Here is a 24,560-nt window from a genome sequence, read left to right on the forward strand (position 1 = left end):
ACTCAAAAGAATTCGTAGAATCAACCATTCCGCCTCCTTGTATTCGATAGCTGCGTCACAATCAATCGGGTTTCATTACAATACAGATCCAACTTTCAGACGCAAATGATGCGGCGGTATACCAAGCTTCTCCAAAGAATTTAGAAATTCCACTGGATAATTCACGGCTTCGTATTCATTGTCCGATCGTCTTGATCGGTTCATCGATTTGTATGAGCGCAAACATCGTAGTTACGATAATTTGGCCAATTTTCGGATAAGCATTCGTGATGAGTTCATCCTTCGTTGAAGTGAATTGACAAAAGGCAGGAGGAATTGATATCAAACCACTGGAAGTATCAACCGGAATTCGCCTATTTCCAATTCTTATCGAATACGATGTAAAATGTCCTTGGGAATGTAATTTTTGTTCGTATTCCATAATAATAAGTGTGCGAACTTCAGTGGCATGCAAAGTAGCTATCGAATCGTCCATCGTTTGATTCCATTGATTATCATGTTCCAGCAATTGTAATTGCTGGCATGCTTCTCCAAAAGTTGCCCACACCGTACCATTCACAGTACGCAATGAAATTGAACCACGCACATTTATCAATAGCAATCGTCGTTTTCGGGTGGATTGTGTAAATTCGTCCTAAGGCATTAGTTGAGAATCTACTGTTTGGCCTTGCTTTCTGCGTAACTGTTTCTTCGACGATGCATTCCATGTATAATATCAAGGCATTTCCGAATAGAGCAATGTTCTCGCAAACGGAAGGCAAGTTGAGAAAAAACTCGTCAATGTCAATTTTGTTGTTGGAAGTATTTTCGCCGGCTGTACTGTATTCTAAGAATTGAAATACACCCTTTGGCCTTCTCCAAATAAAATGCTTCATTGCAGTTTACGCATCGACCAATTTGATACTTGCAGATCTCATCTCGTTCAAGGCCATAACGGTTATTGGCCGCTACGTCCTTTGGTGACGTACTTGCAAACTTATTTGATCGATTTCACCAAATTGCAATACTCAACATTGATATCACAAAAGTTAGTATACAGAGTGAGTGCTACATAAATATGTATGTATGTATGTTATTTTTCATTTTGATTTAGAAAAGTGTAAACAATTTAAATAAACAATAAAAAGTGAGTTTAAGCAATTGAGGGAATATGCATACATACATACATATATATTTTTTAATAAATGACATACAAGTAGTTTTCAGCAATGGCACTGAGAGGAAAACAGATTTCTTATTTGAAAACTTTGATAATAAATATAGGGTAGTCAAAATTCTTTTCGTACTTAAACTTATTTTTTTTATTTATACTAATAAATAAATAAACAAATGTGTACCATTTTGGTCGACCAGTTTTTGCAATTTTTCCGCTAAAGACATTATTCCACCAGTGTCAAACTTTCATCAGTGTAAATCGAAATTTCGAAGTTTCCAGAACGGAAACGAATTAATACAACATCGTCTCCGAAAACTTCACAAATTTAATTGGTGACTTGCGTGGCATTCTTCCGCTTTTTTATACAAAAATTTCAAAATATGATGTTTTTCAACTTCACCGATTGAAGCTTGAAATCTCACCTTTCCAACATTATATGATATGACACAATTTGATTGGCAGCACTGGAAATATGTGACTGCAACAACATCTGTTGACAAAATACGAAAACTTTTTTCGACTACCCAATATCACAAAGAAAATAAATCCTTACGTGAAATCGGTCGTTTAGTATGGTATAAAAGTTTTGCTACATTTCAAAAGATCGTTACTAAGTATAAAACTGTGGGAAACACAGCAAAAAAGTCCCGCTCCGATTGTCCACGGGTCTTCTGTCATAGCGAAAATAGCTTAATTGTTGCAAAGTAAGAACAAATCCCTAAATTAAAATCAGAAATGGAAAATGAGATTGGAGTATTGCCCAAACTATTCGACGAAAATTTTATCATGGACGTAGTATTAGAAAAAAGCCTATCGTCAATGGACATAAGTGGATCGCATTTGCAAAAGATTATAAAAGCATTCTGAAATCAAATCGAATTACATACATATGTATACTCTCCAGCAGTGGATTGAAGTCGCACGATAGGCAGCCGCTTTGTCTGAAACCTCGTTTGGTATCGAACGGCTTGGAGAGGTCCTTCCCGATCCTGACGGAGTTTTTGATATTGCTCAACGTCACTTTACACAGCCGTATTAGTTTTGCGGGAATACCAAATTCAGACATCGCGGCGTAAAGGCAATCCATCGGCCCCGCCGCTTCATTGTTCTCCAGACGGGTAATTGCTATTAGCACTTCTTCATGGTCGGGCAATGGAACGTCAGCTCCATCGTCATCGATTGGGGAATCGGGTTCCCCTTTTCCTGGCGTTATACTTTCACTGCCATTCAGCAGGTTAGAAAAGTGTTCCCTTCATAATTTTACCATGCTCTGGGCATCTGCCGGAGCCATCCATGTATACAGCAAATAATTTCCTCACTTTTAAAATAACCCAGTTTCGTCTGCATTGAATATATTGCTTGATTCGTAATATGATTTTTGTTAAATGCTATATTTTGTGCTGGTAATTAATCATCAAGTTTTAAACTTTAGTTTTACAGTTATAAAAAACGCCGCAAATTACGCGAAAGCAGTGTTAGAAACATAAACTTCAACATACTTACATAGCGTCGTAATGGCGCCATGACAGTCTGCAAAACCTAACGAATTTATTATAATTACGAATTATAAGATGTTACGAAATAAAGTTTCGATTTATAAGAGGTTCAACATTCAACAACGACATCAAATTTATTCATAAGGATCGAGCGCGTACTGCGAAGTCAAGTGCGTTTTACTTTTTTCTGAGCGCCTGCTCAACCACAATTCGCTTTCATTTAGAATTCCCTCTCATATACATATGTACTTGGGGGTGACAAAAAGTGTTTAAAACAAAATGAATTGAATAAAAAAGTTACAATAAAATTGAAGTACATAAACAGCCTGGAAACTGGAAATCCTTCCATTTCCCGGTATTTGCATGTTGATCAAAAATTGAAGCATTTTGGATTTAGCTCATTTTATACATATAAAGAACAGAAAATGAACAAAAGTGTCAACATAGCCGACATTGTCGCGAGATGTCGATTCATAGAAATTTGGTCAACATCGCGACGTTGCGCTCAATTTAGCGTCAATATGTAAGCAAGAAATTGTTATACATATGTTTTTTTTAGATATATGCATACAAAATTTCTCTTTTATATACATGTGTACATAGATTAAGTACATTAAATATATATGTATATTAGGGTGCACCTTAGCTATACGGGAGAAAAAAAAATATAGCGTACAGGGCATCAAAATTTGAATAACATGGTCACTTTACCCTCGTTGCGGCACGTCTTCCCATTATCCAATCGCCTAAATTTTTTGCAGAACATAATATTATACTCTAATGCAATTTTTGGGGGGTGTGATGCCCTGTACGCTATATTTTTTTTCTCCCGTATAGCTAAGGTGCACCCCTAATGTATATATATGAAAACTACTAATATACGAAGTTTATTTAATTTACTAAATTCTGTATTTTTTTCTTAGGCCACTGCTTGTCACAGTCAAGGACTTGGATGAGGGTGTAAACAGTATGATTGAATTCAAAATTTTAAACAATCAAGCAAAAGAATATTTTGAAATCGATTCATCTACGGGCGCTATTAAGCTTATAAAGCAAGTTGACTACGAAATGAATAAATATTTTCGACTTGACGTAATGGTAAGTTTATTTTCTTTAAAGAAGCATAGGAAAACATTAAATTATTCTTCAGGAGATTCAAGCCAGCCCGTTTTATCTGAGTATAATAATGATGTTTTACACCCCAATTTTTACAGAACACCGCATATAACGTAATTTTTTGAGGTTAAAAAGTTTATGCTCCAATGTGTATACCGACCTACGTCTGTCTCCTAAATGAATCCGATCACCTAACCGTTATACGTATCACCTAAAACTAATCTAAGTAGATATGGGGTTAAATATACATAAATGATCGGGATGACAAGATGAGTTGAAATCCAGGTCTGTCCGTCCGTCCGTCAGTCCGACCGTAAAAGTTTTAACTTGAGTCAAAAATTAGATATTTCGATGAAACTTGGTACGCTCGTTCATTGGCAAAAAAAACTACGAGTTCATAGATGGGCGTTATCTGACCACTGCCACGCCTACAAAACACCTTTAACCTAAAACTTATAAAATGCCATAACTAAGCACTAAATTAAGATATAAAATTCGAATTTGGCCGAGGGTATCGCAGTAGCAAATTGCATCTGCGGGCAGACAAGTTTGAATAATAATAGATTTAATATACATATCTCCTAACCCACTAAAGCTACAACAATCAAATATATTCCATTGATTATCATGTCCAGCAATTGCAGGAATTCCTACCGATACTGTGAAAATGTATGAAATGGATGATAACCCCGCTCACACCCATATATAACGGTACTGTTAAAAATTACTGAAAACGCGATATCTAAATACGCCAAACAAATTAAACCCCCAAGATGGTATGACAGCACTTTAACGGAGTCGGGGTAAAATTGGACGATGGGCTTAGCACCGCCCACTTTTAGGTAAAAACACATATCTCCAAATCCGCCCGACCGATTTCAACTAAATTCGGTATATGACATTCTACGGAAATTCCTATTTCTCAGAAAGAATCGGCGGGAAATCGGACTACAGCCAACGCCTACTTCCCATATAACACAAAATTTGAAACTTTCACTTTCTAGTATACAAACCAAGAATGAATTAATATATAAGGATAAAACTTTGCACGGAATAAAAATTGCGTAAATCGAACCAAAACAGTTCAAGCCTCTAAGTACTGAATATGTGTACTAGTGCTTACAGTTGACTTTCTACCTAAAATACCTAATATTATTGAAATTCAGAGAAAATCTTTTCCTGATAGTAGTATGTGTGCCACCAAAGGGTACTTCTCTTAACGGCCATATATCTAATATAAAGATTTTCGGAATCCCGGGTGACTTTATACTACATACATATATATATCGGCCAATATGTGAATTATCTTAATAAAATTGAGAGAGCGTGTTTTTTATGACGGTGCACATTTCTGCTTAGAATGAATAAATTCGGGTGAAAACTCACCCTAGACCCCATATAACTAATAGGCCTTAAGTACCTGAAGGTACTTCCTTGAATCCTTGCAAGCTGCAATGTTATAAAATGTTCGGTTTTTTCCGAACTTAGCTCTTCCTTACTTATCTTAATTACTTTCAATTAAATAATATATAATATATGTACAGTCAAACCTGGATAAGCGAGAGTTCAAGGGAGCTCAATCTCATTCTCGCTTATAGAGGTTTCTCGCTAACCTGAGTGCGATAAAATAACAAAGTTATTTATTTCCACGCAATAGAATAGGCACAATATTGACAAGAAAACAATACAAAAACAATTGTAGGAATTGTCACGAAAGTTAAGAATGAGCCATAAAATAGCAGATGTTAAATTTTGTAGTTTGTTTTGTCATATGTTACTGTATGTGTGTATCTTTTATGTATGTATGTATTCTTATTGTAACTATAGTTCCTCCTAAATAATATACATAAATAAATAAAGCTTGACTGTCGCTTATAGAGGTATAGATAAGTATTATTCTCACGACTCTCTCTTATAGAGGATTCTGTTTCTCGCTAATAGAGGTTTTGGGAGCTTAAAATGACGGGCCCTGGCACATTTTTAAGTTCGTAGTTTATTTCGAATTTTGTGTGAAGTTCTGGCATGTTTTTAATTTAATTTGGATAACAAATATGTAAGTATTTCGTCGATATATGTATGTATGTATATTAAAATGAGGAGGAGAAAACATTCCACGCCGGAAAAGAGAGTGCTTATGTGCAATGTTGTCAAAAAAGGAAAAAAGGCCGGAACTGCTGAAATCATGCCCTTTATCAACAAAAAGATACCAAGAAAACCAGGACTACGTAGAACCGATGTTAGTGTTGACAAAAACCTAGTACGGAAGAGAAAAGCCGATCCTTTTAAGTCAGCCAGAGAGATTATGATCGAAGTTATTCACGAGTATGGTGTGGACGTGTAAGCGTAGGAAGACGACTCAACAAATCTCACCTTTTTGAAAAAATTAGCAATAAAAAATCACTCCTGTCAAAACGCCACATCAAAATTCTACTGGCATTTGCAAAGGCCCACAGAGACAAGCCAGCACAATTTTGGAAGAACTTGTTTTTGAGCGACGAAACCAAGATAAATAGGAAGGCTCCATATGGAAAAACATTTGTAGATATGTCGATCACAAGGTCAAACCCATCAAACCATTAAGCAAGGCGGTGAAAGTATTATGGTCTGGGGCGTGTTTTCAAGACATTGCATCGTGCCAATTGACTGAATAAATTGTAAAATGGACCAGTTTTAGTATTTGGATATACTGAAAAATAAAATGGAGCCATTTGTATTTGAATCTATGCCCATAAACTCGACATTTATGCAATACTCTGTTCCGAAGCACACCGCAAAGGTAGTAAAGCATAGGCTCGGCAATAAAAAATTTAGAATATATGAGTGGCCGGCGCAAACCCAGATCTGAAACCAATAGAAAATTTCTTTATGATATCAAGTTCAAAATAGCAAGCAAAAACTTTAAAAATGTTCATGATTTATGGGCTGGAATTGAGGAGGCTTGGTATTCAATCCCAAAGGAACGATGGGAAAACTGGTGAACAGCATGCAGCGAAGATGTGAGAGGGTGATTAAAAATTATGGATATAGTACAAAATTCTAACGAAATGAACAATCTTTGCAATTTTTTAATCATTTTTATAAATTTGCTTACCTTTTTTTAAACCCTTTTCAAATTATGCTATTTATGTGTCCTAGCTGTGATATAGGATGTTGATATTTTCGTTGTTTTGTCGATAATAGCATATTTATTGTTTTAGTGTTTTAGTAATATTAAAGTGAATAATTTTTAAAATAAAAAGCTTGCCTCTTTAAATCCGTAAGTGATAAACTTAAGGAATAAATAAATGTTTTCTTATTTGACGACCAAGTGTGCTATTGACTACATAGCAAATAAGCGAATGCTACTTACATATATCGAAATAATTATCTTCGTGGTGGCGGCGTTAAACCAAATTTAGTCTACTTAAAGGGCTATACCAGAGTAACGCATGAAATTTAGGCGATTTTTGTGATTTTTTTTTAAATATTGAAAAATAACAAAGTTATGTGCTGTCTTCGGAGGTGCCAAAAACAAAGTGCCTCAACTGCTGACATGATTCCGACCGAATGAGTATCTGAAACACAAAAAATCAAAAAGTTTATTAAACTTAAAGATATTTCCTATACAATGACCTACGATCTTTGAAAACTATCAAAAATTAATAAAATGGCGTAATTTAGAAAAAAATATTTTTTTTTGGTAAAAAATGGTCGTCTTTTTAATGCCAAATTGACAATTTTCAACCAATCAAAAAGAGGCCATTGTATAGTAAATTGTATTAAACAATACTCATTTTTATTTTAAATCGAGCGGTTAATTTCTCGTGGAGTTATGATGTCAGCAATTTTGAAAATTATCGTTTCGAGAAAAACGCGTTTAAAGTTTCACTTATAGTACATGTTTGTACCTGCGAGCGATCGCTCTTTAGAACGCTGCCATCCAAAAACTATACAAGATACGACCTTGCCGATTTCAAAGGAAAAAAAGATTTTGGAAACTATCGAAAATGCAACAAAAAACCATTTTTTTTAAAGTGTCACACTAGTATAGCCCCTTAATGCTTTTAATGTAGTTTCGTTTTGTTAGATTTTGAAACTTTTCGACAAACAAATTGGAATTCAAGATGTGGAAATTCAATTAGAATGTAAATGAAAAAACGGGTGATTTTGCCAAAAAGGCATCCGTTAAGACCATCTGCAGTAATAAACGGATAACTGTGCCAATTTTCACTTCTTTTCGTGCTGTGATTCGAACGTTCTACAGTACATAACGAAATATCGTTTAATTTTTATACCCTGAACAGGGTATTTTAAGTTTGCCACGAAGTATGTAAATAAAATTTAAATGATCAGTATGTTGAGCTAAGTCAATTTAGCCATGTCCGTCTGTCTCAGAATCAGAATCTAGTGCTGATATGAAAAACTTTTGCATTTGACAAAATATATTCACAAAATTTGGTATAGCTTATTTTCTAAGGCAACAATGTAATATCGGAAGAAATTGTTCAAATCGGCTCACTATAGCATATCGCTACCATACAAACCGAACAATCGGAATCAAGGGATTGTATGGAAAACTGTCGCATTTGACGTGGTATCTTCATGAAATTTGGATTACTGCTTAAGATAATAATATAATCACCGAAAAAATTGTTCAGATAGGATTACGATAGCATATAGGTTCCATACAAACTGAATGATCGAAAATGCTTGGATGGGAAATGTATTATAGAAATAAAAATATATATTACATTTGCTCTGTGTTTTTATAAAACAAACTGTAAATATATAATATATACATATAATGATATATATGCAATAATACATAAATATTACAAATTTTTTCATTAAGTTTATGTTAATAATAAATCTTTTAAAATTTTAAATAACTATAAACGTCTATAAGATCCATTTTCTGTATAAAATAAAAATAACTAGTAAAATGTTTTCCTTTGGATGAAAACCACCGGCCGGCTACGTCTTTAGATTTACTTAAACACATAGTTACTTAAAGAAATGCACTTGTGAAGGGTATATTAGCTTCAGTGCAGCCGAAGTTAACGTTTTTTCTTGTTATGTATGTATAAGATAATATGTACATACATATCTGTTTAAAACTGTCAAATAATTCCGTATAACGGTGTCTTTTTAAACTATCTATCACTAATGTCCGATTTCATACAAACTTACATTTCTTGTATGTGTAAGAATACCGTACTCGCATACGCTCGTTATAGTTGACAGTCAAACAATTAAAATATAGAACTTTATTAAAATATATGAAAATATGACAGTTTATGCATTTTTTTTAAAAACGTTCTTAAATACTGCGTACTCGCTATTTTACGTTGTTCACTCGCTGACAGTTGCTTTTTGACTGTGCCCTTTTGGTTGCTGCCACTTGCTTCATTTCATTTGACACTTGTTGGGCAACAGAGTTGCCATCGCTTACAGTCGGCTTTCCTGACCCAATGTGGCGCCCTCGCCTCATCTTTGTTGTTTATGTCGTCTGGATCATCTGGTGGTAACATGCACCAAGTTTTAAGTTGATCTGATGCAAATACGGCTTCGTATTGACGTTGTGTTCATTCGGCATGAGGTAAGTCTTCAATTACATAACGATCATTTGGCAGGACTTTGGTGATGATGAACAGTCCTCTGAATCGTGGTTCTAATTTACGTGATGCACCGGAGCTTATTGGTTCGTTTGTAGTCAATACGAGATCACCTTCGTTGTACGTCTTCGGTTGATTATGCTTTGCGTCGTATAGCTTCTTGGCTTGTGCTCTTATGTCGTTTATTCGTTGAGCGGTGTTGACTCGTAGTTTTTGTAGGTCGGTGTCGTTTATCAGGTCACCATCATCGTCTTGAAGTGCCTGGATAAGTTGATTCTGCAGGATGTCTCGTGGCACGTATCCATAAAGTAGTCGGAATGGTGTACAACCTGTGGTTTTATTCGGGTTGGTATTAATGCTCCATTGTATTTGACGTAATTTGTCGTCCCATCGTCTTTCGTCATGAGTAGAAGGTAATAGCATGGATAGGATGACGCGGTTAGCTCGTTCAGCGTGTCCGTTAGCGCGTGGCGTCCGCACTGCGTTGAGAATATGTTTGACGTTGTTTTCATTGCAAAACTTTTGGAAAGCTTTTGAAATGAAGGCCGTTCCTCGGTCGGATTTGATATGTTCAGGCATTCCCAGATAGCTCGTGATCTCTAGCTGTACCGGGATTACATGGTTTGTTGCGGTACTCTTGACTGCCCGTAGGATTGTGAATTTGGTAAATGAATCTACAATTACCAACACATGCTCGTTGTGTTTTGAACTTTTTTGGAACGGACCCAAATGATCAATGTGTATTGTCGTAAACGGTGTTGGTTTAACGTTGTCGTAGTGATATCGACCCTTATGTCGTCCACCAGGGATTTTATTTAAAGCACAACCCACACATGAGTTGATGTAGCTCTTTACGTAATTACGCATTCGAGGAAACCAGAAGAGATTAAGAATTCGTTTTATTGTTTTGTCAACGCCCATATGACCTGCCTTATCGTGGCATTCGTGAAGTATTTGGAACCTTAACTGCTTCGGAACAACCCATAGTAGTCTGTTGTCGTATTTTCGATATAAGCGACCCAGTTCAACAACGTAGTCGGGATATTCTGGTTTCACCTCATTCTGTATTTCGTTAACGATGTTTCTTATTTTCTCGTCTTGTAGCTGAACACTAAACAACCAATCTGCCTTGTCGATAATTATCTTGGAGATTTTGAGATCAGCGGTATCTACTTCGTATGCCTCTTCGTAAGGTATACGGCTCAACGCATCGACATGGGCCATACGAGCTCCTCGTCGATGTTGAATTTCAATGTCGAATTCTTGGATTCTCAACCACCATCGGCCAATGCATGGTATGAGCTCTCCTTTCTCCATCGTTGTTCGTAAAGCGTTGCAATCGGTGATAACTTTGATCTTCTTTCCGTATACGTAGTATTTGCATCTTTCTAATGATTCCACAAACGCTAATGCTTCGAGTTCATAGCTATGGAAACGTTTTTCATTGTCTGTAGTAGAGCGACTAAAGTATTCATTCTCGACTTACAACAAAACGCTTGCAAGGCCGATAGAGCTTGCGTCCGTATATAGTTCGTGTTGGGCTTCGATGCGGTAGTTGGTTGGTTTCGATGATAATGCGGATTTGAGTTCGTTGAATGCTGACTCTTGCTGTTGTCCCTATGCGAATGCGGTGTCGTTGTGTAGCAATTTGCGTAACGGCTCAGAAATAATGGAATAACCAGTAGCCACTGAGACCTAAGAATTTGCGTACTTCAGTGACATTTCTCGTCTGTGGAAAATTTACGATAGCGTTGGTTTTGACGTTGCCTGGACTGATGCCTTCAGGAGTTAGCTGATGTCCCAAAAATGTTATTGTTTGCGTGAACAACTCACATTTGTTAACGTTCAATGTGAGTCCACAGGTGCGTAGTACTTGGAGTATACGATAAAGCTTTGTATACATTTCGTCGAAAGAATTGCTGCCAATAAGGATGTCATCCATATAATGCAGCATGTCGCCCATCTCCACACGTCTTTGGATTTCTGCCATGAGTCTATTAAACACAGGTGCTGCATACTTTAGACCAAACGGCATGCGTTTGAACTCACATAGGCCGTCCGTTGTGATAAGAGTAGTGTATTTTCGACTATCGGGTGCCATTTCGATATGATAGTAGCCACTATTCAAACCGAGTGACGAAAAGTATCGGAAACGTTTTGCTTCATGTAGCCGTTCTTCAATATTCGTGACTAGAAAATTTTCTTTCTTTGTCATCTTATTAATTCGTCGGTAATCGATACATAACCGATCACTCCCTTCTGCTTATTGACTAAGACCACGGAACTTGCGTATTCGGATGTCGATTTCGTGATAATATCACGCTCAAGTAATTCTTCAATCATCTTGTTGACAATATCACGCTTCGGTTCTGGGATACGATAAGGCGCTTAAAATATGGTGCGATTGCTCTCAAGTTCGATGCTAGCTTGAACTATGTCAGTTTTGCCAATATCTTTCAGCCCACTGGAGAAAACATCGGCATAGCTTGCCAGAAGACCTTGCATCTTATTTCGTTCTGCTTCATTGCTGAAATTGGACATTAGTTTGGAAAAATTGCTCTCAGTTATTAACGTCGTCTGTACTGCTCGTCTGCTTCCGAATATTGTGCGACCATTTTCAACTTTCAGCGTAATGTTTGCATTGATGATAACATCTTGACCTATTAAAACGTCTTGTTCTAGTAACTCGTCATCAGCGATGTAGGCTTGCATCTCGATGTTGATTCCGTCGATGGTGATGTCTATGGTAATAGCCTCCGTGAACGTACGCACCCCTCCGCAAATGCTTTTTACTTGTAAGCAGCATTTTACGGCTTTATCGTCGATGCGTTTGGCTACTGACATACGAATGATGCTGCATTGGCTGCGCTTTTATGTAGACTAATTTTTTGAACTTTGTTACACGTTGTACAGCGATGTCGTTTCTGCGGCAATGAACATTTGTTGGAGAAATGTCCGGGTGCGTTGCAATTGTAGCATTTCAATTGTTCATTGTTCAAATGTTCATTCATCTTTTTGTTTCGTTGACTCAGCATATTTTTCGTTATTGTTGTCTCGCTTGCTTGGTTGAGATACTTGTGGCTCACTTAGCCCTCCGCGATTAGTGAAATAATCCTCGATGACGTCTCTCATCTGTTTCGTTGTTGTAAACTTCATTGCAGAAATGCTTTGTTGGAGTTCTCTATGTTTTAATCCAGCTCTTGCATAGCGTATAATGGCTGCCTCACTCAGTTTGTAACGTATACCTAGTGCCGCCCCTCGAAAACAATATTCTTTTACGATTTCTTTTGGCTTCCTCGTTGCATTGGCCATCACGAAATAAATTTCCGTCACGAACCAAATTCGTGTCGTAACGCATTAGCAAAATGTTCTCAAGTTGTGTGTAATGTGAGTGATGCATCCAACCACATACGTGCAACTCCTCTTAGTCGTGTATAAATAGCCAACAATAAAAATTTCTCGTCCCATCTATGTAAGTATATGCTTCAACTACTCGATCAACTCTGTCAATAAATTGCTCTACCGTAATGCTTGCGTTATTCGTTGGATCAAATTCCGGCAGGGTATTTGCAATTTCTTTTACTGATGCGTGTCGCATATTCCCGTTCGTTGAAATATTCCCGTTCGCAGAAATAATTCCGTTGCTTAGAATGCGTGTTGTACCGTTGTTGTTAGTTGCCACCGTGCTGTCGTCGAAATAGCGTCAGTGGCGTGGCTTAACGCCTGCGCTATCGTTGCTATCTGCGTTTTGTACCGTTTGTACCTCTTGCGTGCTGGCTGTACCAGTACCGTTATTTTGTGCTTGTAGTAGCTGTACCATCATTTCGCGTAACTGCTTCATCTCCTGCTGCAGTTGTGCCACCGTTGATATCTCGGATGACTCCTCCGTAACTTTGATTTCTTGGATGTCCACCTCGTCGGACTCCTCATATGCGCTAAGACGTTGCAACAACTGATCTCGCGTGCCAGTCGGCGCTAATTGCCTTTCCCGTAGCAACCTCCATCGTATCGTTTTTATGTATCGTTTATATTATAAATATAATATATCTGCAGGTGCCTGTAGCCTTATATAGCATTATATATCTGCAGGTGCCTGTAGCCCTTCACCAACGCACATGTACTTACATATCGTCACCTGAAATGCAAAATAACGAAACAACATTTTCGGAAATTTACAATGGTGTGAATAAAACACGAAATAAAATGGAACATGAGTGAAAAAAATGTTAATATTGGTTAAAACTGGTTTATATCTCAGTGCAGATCTTGAAAATGTTGAAAATATGTAATATTATGTATGCAATTTGAAGTAGTGAAGCGTAATCAATAAGACACTCAATTTCGAATTTTGTGATGATACGTTATTTTGCATTTCAGGTGACGATATATACTTGTATTATGTAGACGTGTAGGGGTTTATCATCCCACTTCTGAACTGTAAGAACACAGTACTCGCGTACACTCGTTATAGTTGACAGTCAAACAATTAAAATATAGAACTTTATTAAAATATATGAAAATATGACAGTTTATGCATTTTTTTTAAAAACGTTCTCAAATACTGCGTACTCGCTATTTTACGTTGTTCACTCGCTGACATTTGCTTTTTGACTGTGCCCTTTTGGTTGCTGCCACTTGCATCATTTCATTTGACACTTGTTGGGCAACAGAGTTGCCATCGCTTACATATGTTTTATCATGCTGGGATAATGGGGTTTCAAACAACAGTGATATGATATCTTAAAAAACAATAACTGTTAAGAAAGTGTAAATAATTTTTAGTCAATGTAATATAATCTATACAATTACATAAGTTCTGAATATATGTAACATCATTCAAATGGCCTCCACGATTTGCAGGAACGAATTCGATGAATCCAATTTTTGATTACTTTTTTCATTAAATCAAGACGTATGTCATGAATAGCACTTTTATATTGGTTTCTAAAGCTTAAGGAGAGTCTGGTTTATTGCTAAAGACCAATGACTTCAAATAACCCCTCAAGAAGTAGTCTAACCATTAGTTAAATCACAACTTCTTGGAGGCCATCTAAGAACACAATTTCTAGAAATAGTCGAATTTCCAAACATTTTCCTAAATAATTTGATTGTTGCACGTGTTGTGTGGCACATAGCCTCGATTAGTGACACCGCCTCATTTCGAAGGAAGAACTAATCAATGACTCCACCAGACCAAAAACCACACTAAAGTGCCAATTTAGGTGAATGTAATTGTTTTGTTTACTGCTCAAATCCTTTCTCAAAGTCCGCCAGGTTGTGGTTTGAGACAGTCCCAATTCTTGAGAACGTCTTGGAATCGACAAATTGCGGTCTTCAGCAACACTTGCTGAACTTGGGGCGGTTCTTTATCTTATTGGCATTTGAACATTATGTAAAGAAATGTACGCTCGGAATTTTCAACAATTCGACGAATAGCGAGCACAAGTGGACGAATAATTTGTAAACGATTCTGTTACTGATTGCAATGAGCAAAAAAATATATCAAAACATATTCAAAATGGACGAAATGACACTTAGTAATCGTATCATCCCTATTGGAAAACCCTCTATCTGGAACATCCTGCAAGAGAGAGAAAATGAGAGCGATCAATATTAAACCTACAAAAGATTAATGAAAATTTTGACAAAATTGCGATTTAGTTCTCTTTTAGCTCGATTTACTTCACGCAGCTTTGCTTCACATTTTTTTATCTATCACAATAAGAGGTGTGTAAAATAGGCCGCAGTGGTAGTTTGAAAACAAAATGAATTAGTACGGCTTAAATCTGTAAAATACGTTGGACGGGGTTAAAGTTCGAATCTGGTTTAACCAATTTGTTCCTGACGACGAAGGGGTGTGGCCTCTACTATGGGCTAGAGCTGAACGTAATAATACACAAATTTCTGAATTAAATTTCAGCTGTAACACTAACTCTACTAACTCCAAATGGTATCTGATTACATCTGATTGTTCCTGCATTTTTTTTGTTTAGTAAAGTAAAGACCTTATTTTGTTTGGTCAAGTTGTCTTGCAAATCATTATAGAAGGGCTTTTACCGATTTAATTAATATTTTTAATAATAATTCTTTTAGATCAATGACTTGGGCGCACCAAAATTATATGCCAAATGTCATTCAACTATACATATCAGTGTTGAAAATATCAATGATTGCCCGCCGGTTTTCGCCAAGAACTACACAAATGTCACCCTGTATCACCCCACATATGAGAATATCATAATAACCGAAATGAATGCTACCGATGCCGATTTGGATGAAAATACAAAAATCCGTTATGATATTATAGATGGGAATGCAGATGGTTGCTTTGAGATTGATGCGGTAACGGGAATCATGACCACCAAGTAAGACATATCCTACGGCTATATGTACAAATACATACTAATAAAGAGTTATATAAATGTTTTTTGGAAATTGAAATAATATTTTTTTAGGGACATAACGCATTTGGATACCTTTTATACGCTTCACATTAGAGCTTCCGATGGCCTGTACTCAGCCATAGCACAAATTGACATTAACATTGAAACCTTGTCCACACCGGGCTTTGTATTCCAAAAACCTTCGTACATATTTTCAACAATCGAAAATTCTTCCAAAATCGTAACCGTTGGACTAGTTAATGTTGTGGGTAATCTATTGCACGAGAATGTCGAATTTAGTATTTTAAGTCCAACGAAGATGTTCATAATCGGCAAGACATCGGGTGCAATCAAAACAACAGGGTTACCTTTTGATCGTGAGAGTCAAGACAGTTACACAATAGTAATTGAGGCACGTTCCTTACTGCTCTACGAAAAATTCAAGCAAATGCGTCGTGCTATTGTGCGTGTAGATATTTCCATATTAGATGTAAATGACAATTGTCCTATCTTCGTGAATTTGCCTTATTATGCTACACTATCGGTGGACGATGCCAAAGACACCATCATAACTAAGGTTAAGGCTGTTGATCTTGATAGCTATGAAAATGGTGAGGTGCGATACGAAATGAAGAAGGGAAATGGTGAACTCTTCAAGGTTGATCGTAAATCGGGCGAATTAGTGTTGAAGCAAATTATTGATGGTAGTACTAGAGTTTACGATTTAATTATCGCTGCTTATGATGGTGCGATATCACCTTGTTCCACTGATGCAGCCGTTAACATAAAGGTGAGTAAATGAAAATGAAGATCAAACCCAATAAATTCGATTAACTTTGGATGTATCTAATTTTCTAGGTGGTTGATCGCTCGATGCCAACATTCGATAAGCAATTTTACTCAGACGTTGTGAAAGAAAATGCAGAATTGTTTTCAGCGCTCTCCATTGCAATACAGGCGGAAAGTCCACTCAAGCGAAAACTAATTTACACAATATCAATTGGAAATGAGGATGAAGTATTCGAAATAGATTACAGAACTGGTAAGTCAAATTCAGTTGTATATATGTGCGTAGATATTGGCATGAAACTTCTAATTGTTCTATGGGTTATTAAAGTAATCTTATTTCTATTTAGGCGTTATTTACATTGTTAACGAATTGGACTATGAGACGAAACAAAGTCACGAATTTCTGGTACGTGCAACGGATTCATTATCTGGTATCTTTGCCGAAGTTACAGTATCGATAATAGTCGAAGATACTAATGATTGCTATCCAACAATTGAGCAGGACAATTACAACATTACCATATCGGAGAATTTGTTGATCGGTTCGCAAATAATGAAAGTGAATTCATCTGATTGTGATGCGAATGCAAATAGTGAATTGTCGTATATCATTGACAGTGTTGATGGTAAAAATAACTCGGCACTATTTTATATAGATATAGCAGAAGGTTATTTATATCTAAAAAGTAATTTAGACGCCGAAGAAAGCACCTCTCATCACATAATTTTAATTGTAAGAGACCATGGCACGCCGTCTTTGAGTTCAAAAGCAAATGTTTGGATCACTGTGAAGGATCTTAATGATAATTTCCCCAAATTTACGGAAGCTTCATTTTCATGCCGTTTGTCAGTGAATGCGCAACGTGGCCAATTCGTTATCAATGCAAAGGCATACGATCCCGATCATGAGGACAACGAAAGGCTTAAATATCGAATTATCGACGGCAATGAGTTGCAAACGTATACAATTAATGAAAATAATGGAGTTATCACACTACAAAATATGCAAAATTTCACTGATCACCATCAGACTTTGTTAAATGTATCCGTTAGTGATGGCGTTCACACGACATTTGCCAGAGTTAAGATAATATTAATGCCAGAGAATAATCATGCACCTAAATTTTTGAAATCGGTTTATGAAGCAAGCGTGAAGGAAAACGAAGGAGCTGGAAAGAATATTGCTTTGGTACGTTGTATGTAAATTTTGTCGATATATTCAAGATCGATATTTTTATTTTTGTAAATAAACCGAAATTATAAACTATTATCTTAGAATAAAATAAATATATAATTTTGTCTTTCAAGCTTCAAGCACACGACGCTGACTTCGGCAGATTTGCAAAACTCACCTATGATTTTGTTTCAGAAGAATTCAAAGAGTATTTTGAAATTGATAACACTAACGGTTCTATAACAACAAAAGTCGCATTTGATCGAGAACAACGTGCTTTCTACGATGTTTTGGTGAGGGTATCTGATGAGGGTGGCAAAGCCGATTTCACTCTATTGAAGATTAAAGTCGAAGATGTCAATGACAATAGTCCGCGCTTTTTGGTCAAAGAATATAAACTCGTGGTTAAAGTCAATACGACAATCAATTCAACATTGTTGAAGGTGAGTAAGTTATTACACTAAATATTTATAAATAGTTGTTATTGAGATTTATTCAAAAAATTTTATTTTTTCGATTATTAAATATGGTCCAAAACGAGCACTGTATAACTACTCTTCTTTAATAAGAACAGTGATGTGCAATTTTTATTTACTGAACAGACATCGCAGATTAAACTTTTATATAGGTTCCTAAGCAGCACTAAAAACTATATATTCTCGGCAATATTTATAAAATGGCATCTTCAGGGTGTATTTTCGAAATCACATTTTTCAATATAGTGGGGACTCTACGGACTTGTTAAAAAAACACAAATTTTTGACCGAATATATGAATTGTGAATTTATCCTAAAAATGTTGCAATTATAATTAAAAGAGCGTATGTAGGTTACTAGATAATGTACTGTAAACCTTTAGTTAATATTTCAAGGTTATGTGTGCGATGGCCTCCGAGTAGCATTATCGCCCGATTTGAAATATTCCCCGTAATCTACCAATTGAATGTGTTTAGAACCTTAAAAGCCAAAAAGCTAGCCTAACTCTTTAATCTTAAAATAGAACTAATTTCGATCATTGAAAATAAGTACTCTCATTAGTGGCAGTCGCTGTTTGAACTCCTTTTTAAACTATTATAAACATCTCCTTTTCCCCAATATACACAGGTGAAAACAATTGATATGGATGAAAATGAAAATTCGCAAATAAAATACACAATTGATGAATCAACGGTGTCCGAAACATACAAAGATACTTTCATGATCAACGAAGTCGACGGAAGTTTGAGCCTAATCAAAAATATCACTGAATTCGCCAACAATGTTGCACAGTTCTTCGTACGCGCCATGGACTATGGTAGTCCACAATTTCATAATGATGTGCCTGTTACAATACAATTTATCAGTGCCGATGTAGCAGTGCCAGAGTTCGAAAATGATGCTTTTGAATTTTATGTTTCGGAATCAACACCACCTGGTTCGGTATTAACAAAGCTACGCATTTCTGGCAATTATTCGGTGAAATTTACGATACCTATTGAAAGTCGAAAGTTTTCCATTTCGGAGAATGGTGAAGTGATACTGATGCAGACGCTCGATCGCGAGGTTAACGATATGCACTATATGATTGCTTTGGCGGAAACGGAAACAATACCGCCATTATTTACATTTTGCGAAATTTATATACACGTGCTGGATGAAAACGATAATTCACCCAAATTTGATAGTCGCGAATACAATGTGAATATAGCTGAAAATATCGATAAAGTCGCATCAATCATTAAAGTGACCGCCACCGATATGGATATAGGTTCAAACGGTGATATACGTTACTATCTAGAGGATGAAACGAATACGGCATCGAACGTGTTTGATATCGATATCTACACCGGATGGATAACACTGCTCAGTATGCTGGATCGCGAAACGCAATCGGAATATCACTTTAATGTACTTGCCACCGACAACGGGCAACCGAAACATGTTTCGAAAGTGCCGGTGTCTATAAAGATAATCGATTATAACGATAATCCCACCTCTTTCAATCAGGAGAAATGCGAGATATCGGTGCATGAGAACGCGCTGCCCGGCAAAATTTTGAAATATTTCCTCATTACCGATCTAGATTCGGAGAAGAGCATAACTAGTTATTATATAATGTCTGGCGATATATATTCACAATTCCAAATTGGCAAAACTGGCGAACTGTTTGTTGCGAAATCTTTGGATAGAGAAGCCATTCCAATATATAACTTAAATGTGCTCGTTACCGATGGCAAATTTGTAGCCACCACCGAGGTTACCATAACGGTGCAGGATGTAAATGATAATGTGCCAGTTTGCATGACGCCGCGTTACAATTTGAGAATAAACGAGACGGTGATGACCGGTACGCCACTAATACAAATTGACGCACTAGATATCGATGAAAATGGCAACAGTCAGTTGCGTTACTATCTAACTGGAAATCGATCTGATGATTTCTTCATCGAAAAAGATAGCGGCACATTGCGCGTGGCCAAAACTATTGACCGTGAAACACATGCTAAATATATTCTAACGGCGCATGTGCAGGATGGTCAAGAGCTGTCACAAGAATGCACTTCCGAACTAATCATCAATGTTAACGATCTCAACGACAACCGACCGGAGTTCTCGATAGCACAGTATATTGTAAGCATACCAGAGGATGCCCCTATAGGCACTATTGTGACAAAGGTGCATGCAACAGATAAGGATTTTGGTTTAAATCGTAAGATTGTTTACTCTTTTGTCGAAGAACAGCCGAATTTCAGTATATCGCGAAGCAGTGGTATTATAAAATTAACGAAGAACTTAGATCGAGAAAGCATTTCGATATTCAATGTGTCCATTAAGGCAGTGGATAGTGGTAATCCAAAACAGTTATCTATTACACGACTTATACTCAATGTTCTCGACATTAACGACAATCCACCGGAGTTCAATACAAGGGAGTACAAAACGTACGTATACGAGAATGCCACAGTCAATACAGAAGTCGTGCGCATTTTCGCCACTTCCAAAGATATCGGCGTCAACGCGGAAGTGTTGTATTTCATTATGGGTGGAAATGAGCTTAACAAATTCAGCATCGAACCAAAAACGGGCAGCATATTTGTAAATGACGATTTGGACTATGAACGCACAAAGACATATTTCTTAACGGTACAAGCAATCGATGGTGGTACGCCGCCCCTCAGTAATGTGGCTTCGGTAAATATCTCGGTATTGGATGTCAATGATAATGCACCGAAATTCACACAGAACATGTACCGCGCGAAGGTGCGTGAAGATGTCTCGAAAATGCAAAATATACTGCAAGTACTGGCCACTGACGAGGATGCGGGACAAAATGGCATTATACGTTATAACATAGAGCGCGGCGATCATTTGAATCAATTCGCCATTGAAGATTTCTCCGGCCAGTTAACTGTGATAAATGCATTGGATCGTGAACTGAACGCCAATTATTTGTTGGAGATCAAAGCCTGCGACAACGGTTTACCGGAACAGTGTAGCTATGTGCGCATTTATGTAGACATTTTAGATGTGAACGACAATCCACCGCTTTTCCGCATGCAGAACTATAGTGTGGTGTTGCAAGAGAACAAACCGTTGGGCTACAATGTTCTGCTCTTCGAAATCAGCGACGCCGATGAGGTGCCCAATACTGCACCCTACACTTTCGATTTGCGCAGAGGTAATGAAGGTGGTTTCTTTCGCATCGGACAAGATGGCTGGTTGCGGACGGCGGCACGTTTCAATCACAAAATTTGCGATATCTTCACGCTGCAAGTGCGCGTCTTCGATAACGGCACGCCGCCGCTCTACTCTGACGCCTGGGTGCATATACACATTATTGAAGAGAGTCAGTATCCGCCGGTCATAACTCCTTTGGAGGTGACAGTGAAGTCATACGATGACGATTACATAGGTGGTTTTCTCGGTCGTGTGCATGCGAGCGATCAGGATAAATATGACAATTTGTTGTATGCACTGGCGCCAACCCATGGTGAATTGTTCATGACAAAACAGCTCTTTAACATATCACAAAATAATGGTTCACTCTATGCAATCAGCAATCTGGATATTGGCTTGTATCGAATTAACGTAACCGTTAACGATGGCAAATTTACAGCACATGCGTTGGTCAAGCTGAATGTGGAACTCATAACAGGTGACATGACGCGTAATGCGATTGTCATAAGTTTTCGTAAAATTACACCCGAAGCATTTATATTAAGTCACCGTAAAGGTTTCATTCGGGGTTTACGCGCTATACTACGCTGCCGTCAAAAGGACATCACAATAATCTCTATACAAACATCGAATAGCCACACGGCGTACAAGGAGCCACAAGAATCGGAGAGTGTCATGCTGGAGCGTAGTAAGCGCCAACAACCCACACCTGTTGATAATCTGAATATTTTATTTGCTGTACGTAAGCAACAAATTACGCCCAGCTCCGAGGAGTATTTCACCACAGCCGAAGTGCGTGCAGTGCTGGTGAACTTCATCGATGACATTGAGGATGCTACCAATCTGGTGGTAGAGGAGATTATGTCGCCCACCTGCGCGCACAACACTTGCGTACAAGGAGACTGTTTTAATCGCATACGCCTAAATAAACGTCAATTGAATACTTATTCGACAGATGTCGCCAGCTTCGCTTCGCCCACATACAAGCATGCCAACGAGTGCCAATGCAAGCAAGGTTATGGAGGTCGCATTTGTAATGAGCCAATTAATGCTTGCTCTTCCGATCCATGTCCGCTGGAGAAAACCTGCTGGCCCGCTAACACAACTACTGGCTACCAGTGTATATGTCCACAAGGTTTTACGGGACATGCCTGTGAGAGCAAATCGACATTGACGAAATGTCAACACGGTAACTGCAGCTCACGTTTCACTTCGGTTTCGTTCAGCGGTAAGAGCTATGCGCATTATAAAATTAATAAGGCCGTTGCAAAAACTATACTGGAGCAAGACTTTGTTTACTCGCTGAAGATACGCACCGTTCAGCAAACGGGCACTCTACTATTTTCCAGCGGCCGAATTGATTATCACATACTAGAAATATTTAATGGCGCTGTGCAATACCGTTACGAGCTGGGTTCGGGTGAGGGTAAAATATGTGTCTCAAGCATTTACATCGCCGATGGCGAGTGGCATACAATCACTCTTGAGCGCATATTGAATAGCGCCAAATTGACAGTGGACAACAAACATGTTTCGCAGGGTAGCGCGCCGGGTATTAACGGCATACTCAACATACAGTCGAATGATTTATTCGTCGGGGCCGAAGTTAAAGCACATCCCACCATAATCGGCTTCGAGGATATACAGAAGGGTTTCATTGGCTGCATGTCAGACATTAAAATCGCAATGGAGCCTTTGCCGCTATACATATCGGGTGGCAGTTCAGTGGTGGCGCTCAAGCGTTTCACAAACGTCGAGTTCACTTGTGATCCGACAAGTGTGCTCGTACAATTGGGTATTTGTGGTGCACAACCATGTCTTAACGGTGGTATTTGCATTGACTTGGGTGAGAATAAATTCAAGTGTACTTGCCATGCGCGTTTCACCGGTCAAACGTGTGAAATTGATATGGATCCTTGCGCTTCTGCTCCTTGTCTCTTTGGCGGACGCTGTGAAGTGCATGAGTTCAGCAATTATAGTTGCACGTGCCCATTGCACTTATCGGGTCGTCGCTGTGAGTATGGTAAATATTGTTCACCGAATCCGTGCAAAAATGGCGGTGTCTGCGAGGAGGGTGATGGCACACCACATTGCATGTGTCGCGGCTACACGGGACCCACATGCGAGATCGACGTAAACGAATGTGATAATCATCCGTGCGGCAATGGCGCAACATGCATCAATGAAGCGGGTAGTTTCCGTTGTATTTGTCCATCTTATCTGACGGGCGCCAGCTGCGGTGATCCGCTATATTCCAATTCGATATCAACAAAGTTGAGAAATCTCTCGATGGAACAGTTAGCTGGCATTGTTGGTGGCATTGTGTTCATTATTTTAGTAGTACTTGTTGCTTTTTGTTGTATAGTTTTTCGTAAGAGCAACAATACCAGTGTACAAAATTCAAGTAATAAAGATCCATACAAAGGTGAAAATTTGAATTCTCTAGTTTGTAAGGAGAAATACGCCAAGAATATCGCTAAAATGAGTAATTTGGAAATAAACCAACGACCGATGAGTTATACGGCGCCGACAAATGATAATTTGTACTCGGGTCATACAACCTTCGTAAATAACTTGGACATATTGCGCAGTTACGGATCAGCGGGTGATGAACTAGAAAATATACCATTCGAATATCAGAAGATCAATCGAAACAATGAACATGTGAATCTAAATGATTCTGATCCCATACAGAAACGAGACTGGGTCGAGCAAATGCATTTGAAGACGTTTAGTGAAAATAAGCTTAACAATGGTAAGTAAATATTGTATGTATGCAATAAAATATTATTACGAAGGAACTGGAATTGCGTTCTTCTCGCATTTTTCGTAATAATGCTATCTAACAAAAAAAAAAACATACAAACATACATTGCAGATTTCTAAAGAATTTATGATTGTTTTTCATTCTTAAATTTTCATTTTTTATTTCGTAATATCTCTTGATCATTTAGATTGCTTTTTCCGAAAACATACGGTGCGTTCTAAAGTAAACAGGACTTTTTGAATCTAGCGCCCCCTGGTGGCGCCATCTATATGTCGACTGGTGCGTTAGAATCTGCTATCTTCATCGATCCAGTGAGAATTTCACGATTTCAAAAGTGAAGACAATGCTGATTTGTTTTTATGAATCCAAGGATATTGTCCACAAGGAATTTGTTCCACCCGGGCAAAACGTTAATACGGTATTCTACCT

At 37.7% G+C, this 24,560-nt stretch overlaps 1 protein-coding gene across 2 annotated transcripts in view; it reads left to right on the forward strand.

Annotated features, from left to right (window-relative positions):
* The window catches only part of LOC120777411 (fat-like cadherin-related tumor suppressor homolog), an 84,096-nt gene that overhangs the window by 50,914 nt on the left and 8,622 nt on the right, over positions 1 to 24,560 (forward strand). The window contains exons 11-18 of one of the 2 annotated variants that reach the window (XM_040108711.1): positions 3,576 to 3,750; positions 15,456 to 15,727; positions 15,818 to 16,535; positions 16,604 to 16,787; positions 16,882 to 17,723; positions 17,843 to 18,151; positions 18,812 to 24,119; positions 24,319 to 24,421. In XM_040108711.1, coding sequence (XP_039964645.1) covers positions 3,576 to 3,750; positions 15,456 to 15,727; positions 15,818 to 16,535; positions 16,604 to 16,787; positions 16,882 to 17,723; positions 17,843 to 18,151; positions 18,812 to 24,119; positions 24,319 to 24,371 — 7,861 coding nt within the window. In that variant the 3' untranslated portion in view covers positions 24,372 to 24,421. Of the gene's footprint in view, positions 1 to 3,575; positions 3,751 to 15,455; positions 15,728 to 15,817; positions 16,536 to 16,603; positions 16,788 to 16,881; positions 17,724 to 17,842; positions 18,152 to 18,811; positions 24,120 to 24,318; positions 24,422 to 24,560 lie in introns of those variants that run through there. The other variant, XM_040108710.1, reaches the window with a different exon arrangement.

Source organism: Bactrocera tryoni, chromosome 5, assembly GCF_016617805.1.
Source record: "Bactrocera tryoni isolate S06 chromosome 5, CSIRO_BtryS06_freeze2, whole genome shotgun sequence".
In the NCBI taxonomy this organism is placed as follows: domain Eukaryota; kingdom Metazoa; phylum Arthropoda; class Insecta; order Diptera; family Tephritidae; genus Bactrocera; species Bactrocera tryoni.